The sequence below is a fragment of the Mytilus galloprovincialis genome, chromosome 13 (assembly GCF_965363235.1).
Source record: "Mytilus galloprovincialis chromosome 13, xbMytGall1.hap1.1, whole genome shotgun sequence".
Classification (NCBI taxonomy): Eukaryota; Metazoa; Mollusca; class Bivalvia; order Mytilida; family Mytilidae; genus Mytilus; species Mytilus galloprovincialis.
Window position 1 is genome coordinate 67072594 of NC_134850.1, and position 21840 is coordinate 67094433.

At 33.8% G+C, this 21840-nt stretch overlaps 1 protein-coding gene and 2 long non-coding RNA genes across 6 annotated transcripts in view; all 3 read left to right on the forward strand.

Annotated features, from left to right (window-relative positions):
- Positions 1-585: 585 nt before the first annotated feature.
- LOC143055933 (uncharacterized) lies at positions 586-7146 on the forward strand. Its single transcript, XM_076228985.1, has 2 exons — positions 586-807; positions 1461-7146. Exon 2 carries the CDS (start codon positions 5214-5216, stop codon positions 6810-6812), a length of 1599 nt encoding a protein of 532 aa, XP_076085100.1. The 5' UTR covers positions 586-807; positions 1461-5213; the 3' UTR covers positions 6813-7146.
- Positions 7147-8014: 868 nt separating this feature from the next.
- Positions 8015-21840, forward strand: part of LOC143056800 (uncharacterized) — a 32798-nt gene continuing 18972 nt past the window's right edge. The window contains exon 1 of one of the 2 annotated variants that reach the window (XR_012972512.1): positions 8015-8029. This is a non-coding gene — a long non-coding RNA (uncharacterized LOC143056800). Of the gene's footprint in view, positions 8030-14236; positions 14252-21840 lie in introns of those variants that run through there. The other variant, XR_012972514.1, reaches the window with a different exon arrangement.
- On the forward strand, positions 14275-20597 carry LOC143056801 (uncharacterized). Of its 3 annotated transcripts, XR_012972518.1 has the most exons (5): positions 14375-14389; positions 17517-17660; positions 17911-18343; positions 19286-19363; positions 19982-20597. It is a non-coding gene; the product is annotated as an uncharacterized LOC143056801 (long non-coding RNA). The 3 variants fall into 3 exon arrangements; XR_012972517.1 differs by lacking the exon at positions 17517-17660 and having other exon boundaries at positions 14275-14389; XR_012972516.1 differs by lacking the exons at positions 14375-14389; positions 17517-17660 and adding an exon at positions 17263-17409.

The window sequence follows — 21840 nt, forward strand, 5'->3', positions numbered from 1 at the left end:
AGTTTAGACTTGTCAATAATCGGATTTAAATTTATAGTCGCCATGCTGAAAATATTATAAACATTGTCGCGTTATATGCAGTCTTTTGAAATAAGTAAATCATAATATTAATTGAATTGAATAGTATTATTCTTACAAAGATGACATTTATCCAGTAGTTAATTTTAATGTGTTCGATGATACATACTGTTATTTATTGTTTTAATATCCAACTATAATCCCTCCGTTAATCATATAATATATTGTATGAATTGAAAACTTATTTTATTATTTCCTCGATCATATTCACTTTTAAACTGAAATCCTTTTACTATAAAATGCCAAACTGATAAACAAGACATTTCAACAGTTACTGTTGACCCCAATAACCTGGTGTGATTAAGTACATAGGTGAATGGCCATTAATGTAAACATGTCAAGTAATTCTTATCAAATAATGATTATTTCAACCTTTTTTTTTTTATTAGGCTGTACTTAATCTTTTAAGTAATATTAATTTTTGATAAACTTATTCATTAATAAATGCTTTTATTTCAAGTTATTTTGTATAACATCAGGATCAGAATGCAAAAACAAAGAAAACTACGTCTGATCGCTCCAACAGGTAAATTAGACTGAACTGATGATCGATCGAAAAAATTTGCCGGATTTGAAATTAACCAATCAGATTACGTAAATTACGGAATTTCCACAATTCATGAAAATTCTGCTATATAAACGCTTGAAATGCGGGACTCGTACAGTCTGATCGAAGACATTCTAAAGGTGAAATCAAGTTTACATTAACAGTATCTTAAGGATTTAAAGGTTTGGTATGGCTTATAATTTGTTTATTTTAAACAACTTTTAACGTTTAATAGTAAAGGATTATATGATACAAATTAAAGTTTTCTTGATAATTTTGTTTTTAAATTTCAAACTTATTTAACGAATAACAAATAAATGGAATAGACATATGCTTATCTTTAGAATGAACAAATAAAAGGGGGAGGCCGAATTTTAATTTTGAGTTCTCGAAAGTTTGAAGTAGTCTCCTGCACTGGTAAGGTGTACTGACTTAGGGCAGTGTCATTTAGCTAACAATGGAGAGGAAGTGTCATGTGGCATGCCCCGCTATAGTCAGGAAGACCTCTCCGACCAAAACCTTTGCAGTCTTGCTTAACTGCGAGAGCAGCTCTGTTTCCAGTGATGGAAATGTTGACGGGCGGTGACTACTTTGGCGAGAGCCTTAGTCAAACATTCTTGAATATCAATCAGATCGTTATTCATATCAGTATCAAGACTGGGAACCCATACGGTCGGTAGACTGAGGAGTCGTTTTTCCGACCCGTGGGCGAGTACCAGTGGCGATAGGCTCCTTTGATATGAATAATAACTGGTTGACCCTATCATATTATAAAGAATAATAAAAATAAAAATAAAAATGCCTAAACAATATTGAGCACACTTTCACTTTTCAGGTCAAAAAGATGGAACCAGCATCGAAAAAAATAAAGATGGCAAAATCTCCAATAAAATGTGGTGTATGTGGAAAATCTTTTTCACAAAAGCAAGGTTTATCTCGCCATAAAAGGACTGCTCACTCGAAAGAGAAACTTGAATGCAGATCATGTAGTATATCGTTTAATAGACAAGACAACTATTTACGTCACATGAAGAGACACGAATTCCAACAAATTGGAGGTGGTAGTACAGAAGCTAATACAGATAAGGAAAACGAGTCGGAACCTTGTAATTTCAAAGCTCTTAATGGGACCGTAGAAACACATATCTTCGAAGCAAAAGGATTGAATAAATTTGATCCGATGACATTTTTGAAGAGTCAGTATGACGATGTAAAAGAAATCATCAAATTTAAAATTAAAGAAAGGGGTGGTATAAAATGGTACTTATCAATGAAAGTGAAAATGAGCCGACGAAAAGGAGACGACGTAGAAACTGCAGAACCTCATTTTCGGGGGAGATGCCAGACCAGTTTAAAATTGGAGGATATCGATGCCGGATTAAAGGAATCTATCAAAAAGATGTATACATCTTTCATTGAATATCAGCGACAAGGAAGTAATTGGACAGTGGATAAAGTGATGAATTTGACCATACATATGGCACGCTACAGACCCTTAAAAGGCTCAAGTTATATTCCACTTCCAATCAAACTCAGATCTAAACATGCCATAGTCAATGTGAAAAACAAAGATAGCAAATGTTTTATGTGGTCGATTTTGGCAGCAATTTACCCAGCGAAACGTGACGGAGAGCGAGTTTGGAAATACAAAGAACACACTTCAAGCTTAAACTTTGATACCATCATGTTTCCTGTGAAATTAGCCGACATACCCAAGTTCGAAAAGCAGAACACAATATCTCTTAACGTGTTTGGATTCAACAAAGGCGAGATATTCCCGATACACATCTCGAAACATCAGTATGCACAACATGTTAATCTACTCATGATATCGGACAACAAGAAGTCACATTTCTGCTGGATAAAAGATCTTAATCGGTTGTTAGGTGACCAGCACACACATCACGGACGACATTTTTACTGCCCATACTGCTTGCACGGATTTACCAAAGAAAGAATATTAAGCAACCACTTACCATACTGCCAAACCCACGGACCACAGAAAATTGAACTCCCAACAGAAGAAAACAAGTGGTTACATTACAAAGATATTCGGAAACAACTTAAAGTACCATACATTATTTATGCAGATTTTGAATGTCTTCAAGAACCAATCATAGATAGCAACGAGTGTGATCAAAAAACGAAAAAGACTACGAAACATGTACCATGTGGCTTTGCATACAAAGTGGTAGGTCTTACACCTGAAACATCAAATGAACCAGTAGTTTATCGGGGTGCTGATGCTGCTGATAAATTTGTGGAGTGTATGGTACAAGAACAAGATAATATAGAACAGAAATTCAAGCATTGCGAACCAATGATCATGACTGGGAGTGATTGGCAATCCTTTAAGAAGGCAACCATTTGTCACATATGTAAAAAAGAACTAGCGGACAGTAGAGTACGAGATCATTGTCACGTGACCGGAAAATTTAGAGGAGCGGCTCATAATGACTGTAATATCAATTATAAGTTTACAGGTCGAATTCCAGTTGTTTTTCATAACCTTAGAGGATACGATAGTCATTTAATCATGCAAGCTATTGGAAAAGTTGAAGGGAAAAAGCTGAATTGTATCGCTAATAATATGGAAAAGTACATTTCCTTTTCATTAGGATGTATGGATTTTATAGACTCGCTACAGTTTATGTCTTCCTCATTACAAAAGCTCGTGGAAAACCTGGCAAAAGAAGGTTCGAGTAAATTTAGACATATGACAAGCCACTTTGGAGAAGAACAGATAAGTCTACTTCTACGAAAACAAGTATACCCATACGAATATTTTGTTTCCGAGGCAAAGTTTGTGGAAACTCAACTACCACCGATTGAAAATTTTTATAGTACACTATCGGGAGAAGGTATAACCACACTGGACTATGCGCATGCACAACAGGTATGGCAATTGTTCAACATACAGAATCTCGGACAGTACCACGATCTATACGTTCTATCAGATGTCCTTGCATTATCCGACGTTTTTGAAAATTTCAGGGAGATCTGTCTCAACTACTATGGACTGGATGCTGCACATTTCTATACCTCGCCCGGTTTAGCCTGGCAAGCTGCCTTGAAAATGACAGGTGTGAATTTAGAATTACTCACTGACGTAGATATGCATTTGTTTATAGAGAAAGGTTTAAGAGGGGGAATATCAACGATATCCCAGCGTCATGCTAAAGCTAACAATAAAGATGTTCCAAATTACAACGAAAATGAACCAAATAGCCATGTGATGTACTTAGATGCCAACAACTTATACGGATGGGCCATGTCTCAGGCTCTTCCTGTTAAAGACTTCAAATGGCTAGACGATTGTGAAATTGAAAACCTTCGTATAAATAACATTGCAGATGAGAATGAAAATGGTTATATACTAGAAGTTGACCTAGACTATCCAATGGAACTGCACGATGACCACAGCGAATATCCACTCGCTCCCGAAAAGTTGAAGGTTACAGATGAAATGTTATCGCCCTATGCGAAAAAGCTATTGGAAGATTTAGATTTAAAAGGAACGTCGACAGAAAAATTGATACCGAATTTATATCCAAAGGAAAAATACGTGGTACATTATAGAAATTTGAAACTCTACTTATCTCTTGGAATGAGACTTACCAAGATTCATAGGGTACTCGTGTTTGAACAACGACCCTGGCTAAAAAAATATATCGATTTTAACACAGAGAAAAGAAAACTTGCAAAGAATGAGTTTGAGAAGGACTTTTTTAAACTCATGAATAATGCAGTCTTTGGAAAAACAATGGAAAATTTAAGGAAAAGAACAGATATAAAGCTTTTGAGTGATCAGTCTAAAGCAAGAAAACTTATCAGCAAACCAACTTTCCATGCCTTCAAAATATTCAACGAAAACTTGGTGGCAGTTCACATGCTGAAACAACGGTTATACTTGAACAGACCCATTTACGTTGGCTTCGCTATACTCGATTTGTCAAAGACGCTAATGTATGACTTTCATTATAACTATATGAAGAACAAATATGGACCCAAGGCAAAACTTTTATTTACCGACACAGACTCATTATGCTACACCGTTAGCACTAATGATATATATCAGGATATGATGGAGGACAATCACTTGTTCGATACATCAGAATATGACCCAAATCATCCACTACATAGCACATTGAATAAGAAGGTGTTAGGAAAGATGAAGGATGAAACACATGGTATTCCCATACAGGAATTTGTCGGTCTCAAGTCTAAGATGTACTCATTGATATACGAGGAGAATAAACAGCTCTGCGAGAAGAAGACAGCAAAAGGCATAAAGAAGAGTGTGATCAAACATGATACAAGACATGAACATTATAAACAATGTCTGTTCAATAAAGAAATCCACATGTCTACCATGACACAGATCCGTTCATATGACCACAAGTTATATAATATATCCATCAACAAACTGGGCTTATCCCCTTATGATGACAAAAGATACTTACTAGATGATGGGATACAAAGTTTAGCCTATGGACATTGGAGAATATAATTAGGATGAAGGTCAATATTCTAATCACTTTGTTTCTATCATTTGACGGTAGAGGACGTGTTTTAAGAGCTCTCTAAGATGTCAGATACCTGTCCGGATTGTGGCACGGAATTTTCGAGAAAAGATGCTATGTTGAGACATTATAGGAAAAAACACAAAACAAATCAACCATATCCACCGAGCAGTCATGCGTATCCACCACCGCCACCACCACCACCACCACCACCACCACCACCACCACCACCACCACCACCACCACCACCGCCGCCACCGCCGCCACCGCCGCCACCACCACCACCACCACCGCCGCCGCCACCACCACCACCACCGCCAAAGAATGTGATACTACATCATCCGTTCACTATGACGCTGGCTGGACCTACTGGTTCAGGTAAGACGTTTTGGATGAAAACATTATTGGAGAGAGCGCGGAGTATGATTACACCATCACCAGAGAGGATAATATGGTGTTATAAACGATGGCAGCCATTATTTAGTGAAATGCAACAGACCATTAAAAACATTTTGTTTGTTCAAGGTTTACCTGAAAATTTGAATGATGACTCATTCATAGACTCTAGATTTCCAAGTTTAATCATCCTAGACGATTTAATGAGAGACGTCACTAATAGTAAGGATGTGTGTGAACTCTTTGTGGAGGGTAGCCATCACAGGAACCTAAGTGTAGCTTGTATACTTCAAAATGCGTTCTCGAAGGGAAAGGAGAGTAGAACCATGAGCATCAATAGCCAGTATATAGTCCTATTCAAAAACCCACGTGATCAAGTTGGGCCAGCCATATTTGCTAGACAGATGTATCCTAATAATCCGAAGAAATTCATGAATAAGTACAAAGAAGGGACACAACGACCATATGGGAGTCTTTTCATTGATCTGAAACAGAATACACCGGAAGACGACAGACTAAAACTCAATATATTTGAAAGCAAGAACATGGTTGGTGGGGGTGTTTCTAAAGAGTATATTAGTAGAAAAGAACTAGAACCACTTCAGTTTGAAGAATCATTTCAAAGTGATCAGACGTATTTACCAGACGAGAAAGAAATCATGCCTTCATGTGATGATTGCGGTGTAGTCTTTGAAAGCGTTCCTGATTTAGCTAGACATATGAATAAGTGGTGCCCGGAAAATAATGATTTAAAAAGAAAAAGGGAAATTTGGGATGAAGACATACCCTCAAAGAAGCCTCATGTAAACGAAATTGATATAGAAGGTGGAGAAGATATGGTTTTTATAAAATTAGCTGAACTTGCCAGAGAGGCAAATGCAGATATATGGGAAGAAAAAGTTGATAAATACATCGATGGTGACATGAACGAAGACCACGCCAGGAGTAAGGCTAATAGCAAGCTAAAAGCCGAGGATATGGATCAGTTGATATCCAGATATAGTAGTTTAATTGAGTATTTACTACAGTTACAAAATGGTAAACTACATGGTAAAGTCATGAATAAGATCACAGAGCTAGTTAACGATGACATGGATTACGAGAAAGCCATCAAACTAGCTATCAGGAAATATAAACCTCAGTTTGAAATTTATCTAGATGAAGTTATTGACGACGAGACTAACAATAGTTATGAAAGTGAAGATAATAACGATGATGATGATGACGAGGAAGAAGAAGGAGAGGAGGATGAAGATGATGAAATATGAACTGTACTAGTCACATATCGAATTAAGCAATACTATGTGAAATGGTTACATTGGTCAAACAAATTCAACTCTTGGATTCAAGCTCGCGATATTTGAGAGAGTTAACTATCCCGGAAAGACTAACTTCAAGTCTCGACAGTTTACACCCCTGCACGAAAGATAGCATACTGTTGGCCCTTTCGTGAGGTTAGAGATACTGTTGAGTGATAGACGACTCCCTATTTCTTTTATGTATAAATTAGTTAAAGTGATTTTGTTATATTGTAAAGGCACCATGTGGATGGCTCTCCGACCCATGTTTGTCTGAATTGACGGAGATATTAAATATTGTACATACTAATATTGTTATTATTATTACTAGTGTGGGTACCAAGAAGCCGAAACTATAAAAAAAAAAAAAAAAAAAAAAAAAAAAGGATACAATCATACAAAAGCAGATTCAGAGTGGTTTATTCCTTGCTCAAATTGACATGAGCAAAACTTCGAATCGATACATATACAAACACACACACACACAACTACACACACATACCTGAAAAATGATAAGCATCTACATACGTTATTCAATGAAAACAATTAATTAATGTCAGAATACCTAAAAATGACGTCACTTATTAGGGAGGTTAACTCTGGGAGGTTAACCTCACTCCCATAGGGTTTGCATTAGCAAAAGGTCGCCAGAATGCCCACTTCCCCCACTACTTATTGTGATTTTCACAAAAACACGATGTTGTTTGGGCCTTTATCTGCGTGGACAAAACATATTTGCCATAGATGTAGGACAGGTGTTTTGCAAAATCTGGGTATTTTAAGATTGATTTAGCATTTATTTTCTTAAAGCTATTATTATTTTTTTAATTCTGATTTGTACCAACAACCATGGTATCTTCTGCCTTGTTTATTGACACATTGAGCCCCTAAATGTTTTTATTTATTGATAGAATAAATTGCATTATATATTTTAAGGTAAAAATTTGTACATAATTAAAAAAAATAAAGATTTATTTTTGTTTTTACCTTTAAATCATATCACAAGTACTTTTAGATGTTATCTTTATGCTATATTTGTCGGTCAACATATTCAAAACTAGTTGCTTTGTGTGGGATTTATGCACATTTAGCAATTTAAGATAACTTTTTTGTTGGTGTAAAGTTCAGCGTGGGAAGCAGATCCGGATCTTTTAAAGGAACTTTTAGTGCGGTTGTAGAACAAACAAGTTGGTATTATGTAATATTTCTTTTGTCAATAATAATGAAATAATAGCACTTTTTACTTTACAGGTGATTTTGTTACGGTCATACGGTTTACAATTTTTGTGATTGTAAACAACTTTATGAGTAATTTTTAACAAATTGTTTTGTTTTCTATGGTCTAGATACGCCAGATATTTGTATTGTAAACCAAGATTTTCTCCTTTCATTCTTTAGGTGCCATATCACGCTATATGGACACCCTTCAATAAAATGCAAAGAAAGTCAAAATTAAAATGATCTTACTAGAAGGACACTGTTGCACCCTATTGTCATTTTTACATCGCGATGACCGTGAGGGCATTCTGATGTATTGTTACGAGAGAGATTTCCATTACGTAAATTCGTGTTTGGCTGGTAACTGATCTATAATTTATAAATACGCGGACATCGTCTAGTGCAAAATAACATTCCTTATCACTTGTTATAAATTCATTTCTTTAATGAATACTCATAAAATATTTTTTTTAGAACATGAATTGATAATATGAAAATATTTTATTATTTTATATATATATATATATATATATATATATATATAAGTCAACAATCACAATGAATCATTAATATCTATGCACACGTACATAACAATTGTTATAACGCATGCGGAAGAATATCTCAAGAACGTTTGCAATCTCCCAAGGACCGATAACTCTGCATGTGAGATTGAACGTTATGCGGGAAAATATGAATGCCTACTCAAATAAAATCTATTAGAAGAGTATCCACTATGCACTTGCATTGCACTATCATTTATATAGTAGAATAGAATGATATACAAATGGATGAACATCATATATACATTTAACTCAGTGTAAAATACAAATGTAATATGCCAGCTTTAGCTGGCACTTATGGTAGAAGCATCGTTTTGGAATAAAGAACGATAACTCTCTCTACACGACCCATCTGAAAAGTTTCGTCACTCTCGTTAAATCTCGTACGATTATTTTTTTTAATGGCGGCCGAATTTAACGTTTCAACGCGAGCTTGAAAAAACGGGACAGATCGGAATAATTTCGATGTTAAATACGACATGAATTTTTGGTTGTTTACAAAAACAAGAATTCACAAAATTTGGCAACTTGTGTAGCTTATTTAAATTTAATTATACCACGGAAATTACCGAAGTTAGGACAACAACATCTGACGCCCGCTAGCCTACAACTTTCCATTATCAGTGAGGTCAAAACAAATTACTTGAATAATCACAGGTACTTCATTTAAAAGTCACAAAATCATAATTAACGATAACATATTTAGCGTAAACATTCCGTCCAGCCATGGGAATACAGAAAAAACCTCTGCAAGCAATACATTTCGGATTTTATTTTTATAATGACCATGCGGGGTAAACTCCGGTGCACTGATTGATCAGGACTACTTATGTTCATCTGCCACATAATTCCACACATCAAGGAACAGTGATAATGACGTTGGTTATACTGTTGAATGTGATCACGGTAATTATTCATGTAGCCAATGGCGAATCCAGAACTTTTCATAAGGGAGGGGGGATAGGAGGGGTCTTGATCCCGAAATCCCGGACTTAAAAAAACGAAATCCCAAGGTCCCGAATTTAAATAAAGCAAATCCCGACATCCCGAAATCCGAAAAAAAGGATTCCCGGATCCCGAAAGGGTCAATCCCGAAATCCCGAGCTTAAAAACACCCGATCCCGGAGTCCCGATAAAGGTCCTATCCCCCCCTCATAAGGGGGGGCACGCTGACGGGGCGCTCCAGTCATGCTTCGGTGATTCCCTATATAATCAACAAAATTTTCCCCACGAAAAAGCCCCCCCCCCCCGGATCCGCCTATGGTAGCCCACAGACTAAATAACAACTTTAATAACAAAAGTTTAAAACAAAACAAAAAATTCAAATAATTCACAATCTTTTAATTCTGTACTACCTTTGGCCAAGGACGTATATTAGTTATACGTCCTTGCTTTGGCAAACTCTCAACACATCTTTTTATTGATTATGTCACATATCAGATACATGTATAAGTCCCAGGAGAAGGAAACTGTTTTGTTTTCTCTCTCTCTAAGGTTAATCATAAAAGGAGACTTGAGTCTGAGTAGTACATTTAGTACTGTATACATTGATGCTCCCATATTGTCCAAAATTATATTTTATGGGCAGATTATGATAACCCATGAGAATACCATGACTTTGATACATGTAAGTATATACAGGGTATGTTACTTGGAAGTATGTGGGCTACATCCTTTAAAATTCAAGCTGCAGCAGTCCCCTGTATATATTTTATGCATCAGTTCAAACCTGATCAAAACATTTTCACTCTACCAAGTACTTTATCACTATATAATATTACTGTCAGGTTCACATTTCAACCTACTCATTATTTTAGCAATACACACTTATGGTTACATGTACATGTATATAACATCACAGTACCAAAATTGCACTCAGTTACCAAATTGCTATTCAGCAAAAAAAAAACCTGCAGAAATCTTACAAGTTTTCTTTCACCATGACCATGTAAAGTTATATAATTATCATCTTTTTAAAATGAGCAAATTAAATTTGTTACCAGCATCCTTTTCTTCAAAAAATAATAGTTGAAGCATGGAATAATGTCAAATTGTTTAAAATATTTGAAGAAATAAAACATAACATTTGTTTATATTCCAGCTTTAAGGATTTGAAATTAACCATACATGTAATGATGTATGGAATTTGGGTACTGACCTCATTACAGTATCATGGATTGTTTAGAGGTAATTTCAAACCCATTTTTCTATGACTCTACATGGAATCAAAATTAAATGGTTGTAACTATATTGTAAACAAGGATAGTCTACAAAATAAGCACAGAATAAACTTTTGCCTGGTACATACAATATACATTGTAGGTACAATTTGGGTATTCTCATGTTATCAACTTCACAACAGAACTACAAATTTATTTTCATGACCAAAAAAAAAAAAAGTACAACCCTAAAGGCAATAAAATGCTTTGCCATGCACAGCCTGATACAACCACAGATGTATATATTTAGCATATTAAAAAACACCAAATTTTTTATGTCAGTTGAAATCAAACATATTCAATTTCTAATTTGAAAACAGGTATCAGGTGAACTCAAACATTTCTATTCAGCAGAAGTCTTTAACTCCTTAATTTCATATGATAGTAAGTCCTACAAAAATATTGAAAATGTGTACATTTAAATTTTTTTCTAGCTTCTCTCATGTGAAAGCGGTACCTTTTTGGTCACTATTTATGTGTTGCGTCTAAATAAGAATTGTAACACTTTATAGTGACTGAACAGGTTAAACAAATACTTCTCAAGAAACAGAAAAAGAAGACAAATTGGAACAGCACAATTCATGCCAGTATAATACATGTATGTATGAATGAAAACTCAGATCAGAATACAATGTAGCATGGACAATATGTTAGGTATATGTCCTTGTGAATATATAGTGAGGAAAGTTATCAATAATTCTGCAGATAATGCAATTTTACCAAGTGTTTTGTACATTTTCTGTTGAAATTTTCACACAATAAGTGAAACATTCAAACAGGCTAAACTAAATTTTTATTACTGAAAGTTTCAAACAATGACAAGTGTTTTATTTACCAAATAATTCATGTGTTTCTGTGAGAGAAAAAAACATGTGCAATTTTGGTAATTAAAGGGAAAGAAGATCCTTTTGCAGCGCACTGGCGCATATCAATTGTGAATATATAAATACTTAGTTACCAAATATATTTTCTTTATCATGATACTCACGTCGACATTATCAAGAAGTACACATCATAGGAAAAATGAACCAAATTACAGATAAAATATTTAAAACACCCTATTTTGTGAAGAAAAACCCAAAATTTTAATAAAAAACCAACCCAAAAATGTTGTTCCATAACCAAAAAATCAATTCTAATCTTCCTTTTATGTATTGATCCTTCTAGTAAAATTTCATAGAGATCCATTCACTTATACTCAAGTTATTCTGTGGAAACCAAATGTGTCTTCTCAAAAACAACTATGACATGATTAAGCATTACTCGAAAGCAAATTTTTGACATGCTTGTATTTCCCATTTCCATTCTCAATTTTATCCTGCTGTCATATAAAAACTTGAAAAGTAACCTACGTCATGTACAAGTAACAAAAACAAATATATGCAAGAAATGACATAAAACTGACTCTGAATACATGAGACTCACAAACTGAAGATGATCAGGAATACAAATGTTTTTTTATTCGAGTCGGATTTTTTTCACCGAAGCCTTTCAGCATTATCAATTAAAATTATTTAGTCAAAATTTAACACTAGTATTAAAGTTTATCATAACAAATTGGCAAATATGGCCATTATCACCTAAAAAACTACTGTGTACAGACTTATCTGTGCGGTTTGAGAAGATTTAAATGTTTTTAGATATATAAAAGTTAAATTTATTTTGCATATAATTCTGAAAGATAAAATCATTTTTGGTGAAGGTCTGGATTCAAAATATTTTTTTTGTCCTCTGCTTGAACAGATTTTTTATTCATCAATTTGGGAATCAGTATATTTTTTTAAGAAAAATACCATAACCCCTCCTGCCTTTTCAAGTTCAATGATCGTTCCCTAAACATTTTCCATCTGAAGTTATAATTTTATTTTAGACATAAACAATATGTTAATGTAGCCTAGGACATATTCGTTCTGAACATGCATGAAATATTTGCCACTGGACGTTAAACAACAACCAATCAATATATATAGGACATTGTCTTAGTATTTATTTAATAGTTAGCAATACAGCTTAGGCAGCAACCATTTGATTTCCTGGGGGGGGGGGGGGGGCTATGGTTTAAAAAAAAAAAGAAGTTTGTTTCCATTTTTTGGAGAAAAAAATAATTTGTTTTTGATTCTGAGAAAAAAAAATTGTTTGTTTCACCCTCAGCTGCCACTATATGTAATGCTAAAATTGAAAGAAAAAAATTGTTTTCGACTTGTTGCTAAAAAAAAAGTTTGTACAGAAAAAAAACCATAGCCCCCTCCCCCAGAAAATCAAATGGTTGCTGCCGTATAGGTATATCATAAATATGTACATGTATAAAGCTGGCATTTAAGGTAGCGCCTTCCTCATATTATAATTATAACAACTAACCCTCAGAACAAACCAGACTGAGAGTCAGTATACTGATTTGTATCACTACAATATGATATTTATTACAGTGACGTTGAATTCCCTGGTTACCAGTGTAGATGACAAAATGATTGGTGTCATTCATTACAATGAAACAGAATTCACATGATATATGCGACCATTCTTGGATGCAATTAATATTACTTTTAATATGACACTTTTGGAAACCAATTTTCAATTCCCATTGTCTTAATTTATGTTTCATTGTTCGTGTGTTGTTTCCGTATATTTTAGCCACTCATCTTGAGCCTACCCATTTGTGCCGATAACACCCCATATATAGCAATCAAATTATACTTTTATCGCCATTCATAACTCTTAAAAGACCAATTAACAGACCGGGTTTTATACATCCGACCCATTAACTGACCAGGTTTTTAATGAAAATTGATTAATGTCACCAAAATACAGATTTTCGTGTAGATTTTTCACATAATGATATTAATATGGTTAACAAACATAATGCCTGTCTTTTTTCGATGTTTAAAATATTGCATGCAAGTAAATTCAACAAACTGGTCATTTTGTGTACATTTTGTGTGTATAAATTGTGTATAAATTTATTGGTGAGTAATCCGCCTTATCATTTTGTAGATCGTTTATCGACACTAGAAAAAAAAAATAATTACACCGCTGGATTCAGTGCACTGAATAGTTTTGTCAGACATGAATAGTTTTTATGATACAAATAGATTTAAAAACTTATACAATGAAACATACTGATCTTGCAATGATTTTCTCGATAACACCTGATTAACAGACTTTATCCAACCCGATTAACAGACCAACCACCCATATAGCCGCATACTCAATATAGATTAACCGACCAATCTCTCGGTTAGCCGAGTGTCGGCCGTGAATATAATCATTACTTCCATAGCGACAATAAGAAAACTGCTAAAAATATAACACAGGTAAATCGAAATCAAAAAGAAATATTGAAATCATTTCTTTAAATTAAATCTGCGGTTTAGGTTGTATCACATGAAAACATTAGCATGAAAAGGGTGAAAGGGTAAATCTAAACTGCGAATCAAAAAGTCAGCATAATTTACATATCACTGACTTGAAATATATATAAAAAAGAAAAGCAAGCATACTAAGTTATTATACCTTTTCAGCGTTGGTGGAAAGAATATTTAACGTGGAAATTGTAAGTACAGATAATCATTTTTAGGTTTGCAAAGAAATTGATAACTAGAAATCGAAAACATTTCATCGTTTAAAAAAAAACGGCCAGATAATATCATAAAGACGTAAAATCCCGCAGATTCTACTTTATAATGCAATGCATGTTGAGATTATATTCACCAATGAAATCTCCGGAATGCTTTTTTCTTATGCATTGTTGACATATATTGCTGGTTTCAACGAAGGATTCGACAATGAGTATTTGGAAACGGAAAGAAGATAGATTTTTGTAATAACAAACCAGACAAAATCGCCATAGTAAGCTTGCCAAGCACATTAAAAAAAAATGCAAAAGTTACAAAGTTTGTTTTCTGTCTTTCTTTTATTTCAACACCTAATTAATTTTAACGGTTTATATTTGCACTGTAATTATCATGATGTTGCTTATATCTACTATGAAATTTACATATGAAGCCCTCTAGTCGAAGATTGTAGACGTTTTTCATATCCTACTTCTTCTTGAATGTCATTGTGAGGTTTTTGGTCCACCACAAAACTTTCATAAAAGAACATCTAAATTGTTTAAAACGTAAACAATATTTTATGTATGATTATGGATACTTTTGTTATCAACTAAAAATACACATAAAGTAAAATATGGGATAATCTCTAATTGGGCATTAAAATTAGAAAGATCATATCATAAGGAACATGTGTACCAAGTTTCAAGTTGATTGTACTTCAACTTCATCAAAAACTACCTCGACCAAAAACTTTAATCTGAAGCGGGACGGATGAACGAATGGATAATAATTGTCATAATTCTGAATTAGTACATGCATTTTCTTAAAGGCAGATCAAACCTGGTTTTACCTTGAGTTCCATAATTTAACAGATTGTTTTAGTGTCGAATTTCAAGGTATCGGTTGTATCGGGGTGCGTAGTTTCAATTATTGTTAAAATATTCGAGTTTTTTTTTGTATTAGCATATTTTGTTATTTGTTTTAGCATTTGTGCAAAGTATTGGTCTTACCTTTTCAAACTGATTTTTTGTTTCGTCATACACATGTAGAACGCTACCTTTTTTATTTGTCCGTCAATAGATGTTTTGTCATCTAATTCCATTGCCTACTCTTTCAAGGCCTTTCTTTCTCAGGAATAAATTACCGTAGCTTTTTTTGACAAAACTCTTAGGAATAATTGGTTCTCAATACTCTCCAAATTCGTACTTTATTTGGCCTTTTAACATTTTTTATTCGAGCGTCTCCAGTGAGTCTTTTGTAGACGAAACGACCGTCTTTCGCAGATACAAAATTTTAATCCTGGTATCAATGATGATTTTCTTTACAAAGAACCTCATGAACAAGGTATATAGACGTTATTATAGTTGACGTAGAATTATACATCTAGTTTTCCAATATAAATTGTGGTTTTAATTTTCAAATATTATAAATAAGCGGTTTGATTTGAATTTGAACTACAACAACTGGCAATCTTACCACATTTTCTTATTTTATATGGATACACTTAACAACACAAAATACAATTCTAAGTCAGTCTTTAACTTTTTTTAAAAGGTTTCAGTTGAATAAGGTAATGACAATGTTCAGCTGAATTGAACAATAGTTGAGATTTCTGAATCTTGTTTAGAGTTCTTATATTGCTAATTACTAAAAAAAATAGTTTTGTTTTTAATCAATCTTAAAAACATTAGGATTAGGTAGCAGAACATTTTCTCTCTTGTAGAATGTAAAATCACAAAAATGCTGATCTCCGAGGAAAATTCAAAACGGAAAGTCCCTAATCAATTTGCAGAATCAAAGGATAAAACACATCAAACGAATGGACAACAACTGTCATATTCCTGACTTGGTACAGGCATTTTCTTATGCAGAAAAGAAAATGATGGATTGATCCTGGTAGAGCAGATTAATTTTTGAAAATATTTATCAAAGGTATCAGGATTACATAAGACTCAGCTGTGACGCTCAAAACAAAATGGTTATAAAACCAATCAAGTACAAGTTGAAAAACATTGATGACTCAAAATTCCAAAAAGTTGTGCTAAATACAGCGTAGGTAATCTATTCCTGGTATAAGACAATCCTTAGTTTTTCGAAAAATTCAAAGTTTTGTAAAAGGAAATTGATAAAAATGATGATATAGTTGATATTCATGACAACACCGAAGTGCTGACTACTGGGCTGATGATACCCTCGGGGACGAAAGGTCTACCAGTAGTGGAGTCGACCCAGTGGTGTAAATAGGAATATAATAAAGTGCACCAGACGCGCGTTTCTTCTACATATAAGTGTTAAATTGAAAAACAATTTTATGTTCTTGAAGGGGAGTCATGTCTGGCTCTACACTACACTCTTCTGAATCCATCATACTTCTAGTCATTTTTCTCTGTTACTCATCATTTATGTGGGTTTTTTAAAACTTTGTTTCACTGCTCCTTTGTGTTCTCAAAAATTTTAGTAAAACTGGATAGAAGACAATAGTGTATTTTCTTAAAATGTCCTGTACCAAGTCAGGAAAATGGCCATTGTTATATTACAGTTAGTTTTTGTGTGTGTTACATTTTAATGTTGTGGTTCTGTTGTGTCGTAGTTCTTCTCTTATATTTGATGTGTTTCCCTCAGTTTCAGTTTGTAGTCCGGAAATGTTTTTTTTTCATAATCGATTTATGAATTTCGAAAAGCAGTATACTACTGTTGCCTTTATTAATCATTTCGAAGAAGTAGTATAAACACAAAGGTCCTAAATGTTCATTATATTTGTTTAATGTACTATAGTGTAACAATGTAAGGCTTTATTTACAGTTAGTTATCTTTTAAACATGATCGATCGGAAACTGGTCTATATAAAATTGCCTGTATAGTAATTGATAACATTGTTCTGCTGAGTGCACCGGTATGTCAACAGGATGATCGTAAATAAAACAGAATAGTTGAGGTTGATACACTAAGTATAAGTAATGAATGCATCCTAGTAGTGTTTTATAAGGTTGTAAGATTACGGCTGCATTAACATAAAAAGGTAAGTGGTTGGACATGTAAATATTTCATAATTGTTGTATTGTAATGTTATAAAAAGTTTAATTTGAAAACATATACAAAGTACAGTGAGAGTTATCTTTCCTATAGTTTATAGAAGGAGTAAGAATGAAAAAGGATGCAATTATCTTGGTATATATGGATTCGAAACCATAGGTGGTGGCAAACTGTTTTGAAGGTTGATAAAAGCAAATTGATTGATTATTAGGAATGATGTAGGACACCATAATAAAGGTTGGACAGTGTATATTGTATATATTTGTATTCATATACAATTGTGTGTACATTTAAAAATCTTACATTCAGTTAGTCCATTACTATTAGTATTGTAATAGACTTCTGGTTAACCTTAATTTTATATAATTAGATAGAATCAAAGAAATGTTAAGACTTAATTAGTCCAACAGCTTTTGTAATTAACAAATGTTTTTTTGCACTACCGATCAGTATCTAAAAATTCAAATAATTTCATTTATCCTTATAGGTATAAAAAATAAATCTTGACAGAATGGCAAAAGTCACGTTCCTTGTTCTACTGTTCCTATGCATTGGGTCGTGTCAGTGTGACTGGTGGACAGACTATCTTAGAAACCTTGTCAACAAAGGTAGAGAACCCACGTGGGCGCCAGACTATCTTGATAAACAGCTAAAGAAAGATACACAGAACGCCGCGCTTATCAAAGCAATCCAAGATGCATTGAGTGAGGTTTATGAGATGATAGAAAACAATACACCAACAGGGGGTACCAGTTCAGGGGGAGATATAAAGGACCAGATTAATAACATTAAATATCAACTCGGAGTCTTAGACGAATTCAAGAAACAACAAGAGAGACAGAATAATAACATTGATCACAGGTTTAAACAGATTCAAACTGCTCTCGATGAATTATATGAGAAAGTTGAAGGCGGACAAGGTATGATTTACACATAATTATAAGGCATCGTCGGGGGGAAGGCGGACAAGGTATGATTTACACAAAATTATAAGGCATAAACATCGTCGGGGGGAAGGCGGACAAGGTATGATTTACACATAATTATAAGACATAAACATCGTCGGGGGGAAGTCGGACAAGGTATGATTTACACATGTTTATAATGTATAAACATCGTCGGGGGGAAGGCGGACAAGGTATGATTTATACAAAATTATAAGACATAAACATCGTCGGGGGGAAGAAGGACAAGATATGATTTACACATAATTATAATGTATAAACATCGTCGGGGGGGGGGGGGGGGGGGAGGCGGACAAGGTATGATTTACACATAATTATAAGGCATAAACATCGTCGGGGGGAAGGCGGACAAGGTATGATTTACACATGTTTATAATGTATAAAAATCGTCGGGGGGGAGGCGGACAAGGTATGATTTATACATAATTATAAGGCATCGTCGGGGGGAAGGCGGACAAGGTATGATTTACACATATTTATAATGCATAAACAGCGTTTGGGGGACATACATATGGCTTGTTCATCGTTTAACTTTTGAAGAAGCCTTAAAATGATATGTTTGATAATCGACAATGCGCTATACTAGTATTTAAAAACATCAAGCATATAATTTGAATAATGAACATGCTTGAAAAAATAGAAGCAAAAGATACCCAAAGGACATTCTAACTCGTAAATTGAAAATACATTGACAACATAATGGCAAAAAGGGCAAAAATACAAACAACTGTACACAAATCAGAACATATAAAAGACTTAGCAACACGAACCCAACCAATCAAGTAAAACCGATTTCAACATTTTATATGATATTATTTTGCCCTTTTTTTATTGAACATAGTATATCAGTTGAATATGTTTGATTTGCTTTTTATAATGAACGATGTTTATTTCTAGGTAAATCTGGATCAGGAAATACATACACCAGATGGGGTAAAACATCATGCCCATCAACTGCCGGTCTTGTGTATGAAGGTTGGTATATTTATCTTTATTGCTCATGTGATATCACACCCGACATGAGTCTTTGTTCATCTAACATTACCATTTGATTTTTATTCATATTATTCATCTATAATTATTGCTTGATTCTTAACCTGACTTTGTTCATCTAACATTGTAACTTGATTCTCATTTCTGTCTTCGTTTATCTAACAATGCGGTTTAATTCTTATTCATAACGTTATAAAACTATTTTGGTTAAATTATGCAAAGGAGTTTTATCTTTTTGTATTAGTTTTGGAATATTTTTTTTCAATTGACAAGCCTATATTTAGGAAATTTTTAGATATCTCCTTCCATCTAGTGGTTCTATATTTTTACCTATCGTACGTCCAAAAGTCATACAGGGTTACGATCCGTAATAGACTAACATAAGGGTAAAACTACATAGAAGTTCCACGACGATTATGTAAATATGTCAAAATAAAGGATCCCTATACCGTGTTTTACGTATGATTCGTCAAGCGTACGTACCTATCGTTAAAATGTAAGAAAGGTCTAATATGATATACATAAAAAAACCAGATCACTTCTTTTAACTCGTACTGTTTTAATGTTTTGTTTAATTTCCCCGATATCTATTTTTATTAGGATATGCAGCAGGAAATGCTAAATACGAAAAAGGAGGTGGAGCTAATTTCTTGTGCCTTCCGAAAGACCCCGAATGGCGTAGTTATTCGGATAGTAAAGCATCTTGGATAGGACGTATATTTGGTGTTGAATATCAGATAAAAGACAACTCAGTCTATTCCACCTCGTTCCATGATAAAGAAATGCCATGCTCAGTATGTCTTATAACAGAAAAATCAACTTCCTTAATGGTGCCTGGAAAAGTCACATGTCCTACTGGATGGACCAAAGAGTATACTGGGTATTTGATGTCCCAGGCCATCGCGGGTAATCGTCAACCTTCGGAATATATTTGCGTGGATGAGCATTTAGATGCCGTTGACGGTAATAAGGCTGATAACGACCAGGGAAATGTGTATTTGGTTGAAGGTGTGTGTGGAAGTTTGAAGTGCCCCCCTTATGTTGGTGGTAGAGAGCTTACCTGTGTCGTCTGTTCGAGGTAAATACACGGATCTTCCGCCTCGCGTCAGTAGTCTATCATATAGCACATATTTATAGCACGTCAGAACTATCAATAAACACATATAAGTACTATTTCAACATGATTTGATATTATTAATAAAGATGTATGTTGTAAGTACTTTGTTCTCAGCTTTTGATTCAGATTCTGTTATTTGATTGCTCGATATAAAGAAAGAAATATGTAGTTGTATCTATGAAGCTGTTTTATGTTTAACTGATTATTAGATAATTTAATAAAATTTTAATACATTTTAAGTTTAATTAAAACAAACGAGATATAAGATAATCCTAACTTACATAACGATGTGTATTGATATTAAAATACTTCATCTTGGTTTCGCATTTCGATGAATGCAACATTTTATATAAAAAAAAAAAAAATAGCACTGCATCATCATTGTCTTTCTTGAACAATGTTTAGTGCTGAATATCGTATTTCTAATTAAGTTTTATTTTATTCACATTGTCCGTTCGTTCGTCCGTTCGTTCGTCCGTTCGTTCGTCCATATACTTGTCTGTTAATGCAGCAAATATTTCAAACTTAACTCAAGTTGTACTTGATACATTTATTACGTTGAATTGAATGATCATTTTTCGGTCTTTCGCATAACTATCTAGTGTTTGTTAATACCTTTCCAATATGTTGAATGAACTGTAATTGTTTAGGGCATACATTTCACTAGTTCTTTTACTGGACAACTGCTTCTTGTTTTTCGACACTTCAAATAAGAGTTTATAAGGGTAAGTTCAGTAGGACAAAGAGTTCATTTTTATTCCACTTTCTTGAACCAGATCTTGTTTAACCGTTTTTTCTCGCAGTAAAGGATCAAAACTTTACTTGAAACAATATGTTATACAAATAAATTAATACACAGTATGCAATTCTGATACATGAAATACACTGGATTATTCATGGAAACTTTATGTCTGACATTGAATTGGATAAGATACTGGACACGCATTTATCATATTCTATTCTAAAAAGAATTGTATTATTTAAGGAACCCCAACGGGACATAAGAGGGTGCCATATATTGTGATTGACGTTTGTTAGATTCCTGCAAAATCAAGCAAATGTAGAAATTTCAAGTTTGTTATAATATATTATGAGACCCATTCATGCTTATGCATCAAACTTTTTTCACATTCCGACAACAGACCTACAATGACGTATAAAGGTCAAAAAGGAAGTCCAAATTAACACCTGTTTTTTTTTAGTTTTATAGCCCATAACATTGTAAGCTTCCATCGATATTGATGAATAGACCAATCTTGATGGAACCTAAATATCATGTTAACCAAAACGTGAAGTTATACACCTAAATTTGGAATTTTCAAGACGGCCACGTGTACTATGT

What these genes read in the sequence shown, in the direction of transcription:
- LOC143055933 (XM_076228985.1), top strand. Translation starts at nt 5,214, where the DNA reads ATGTCAGATACCTGTCCGGATTGTGGCACGGAATTTTCGAGAAAAGAT.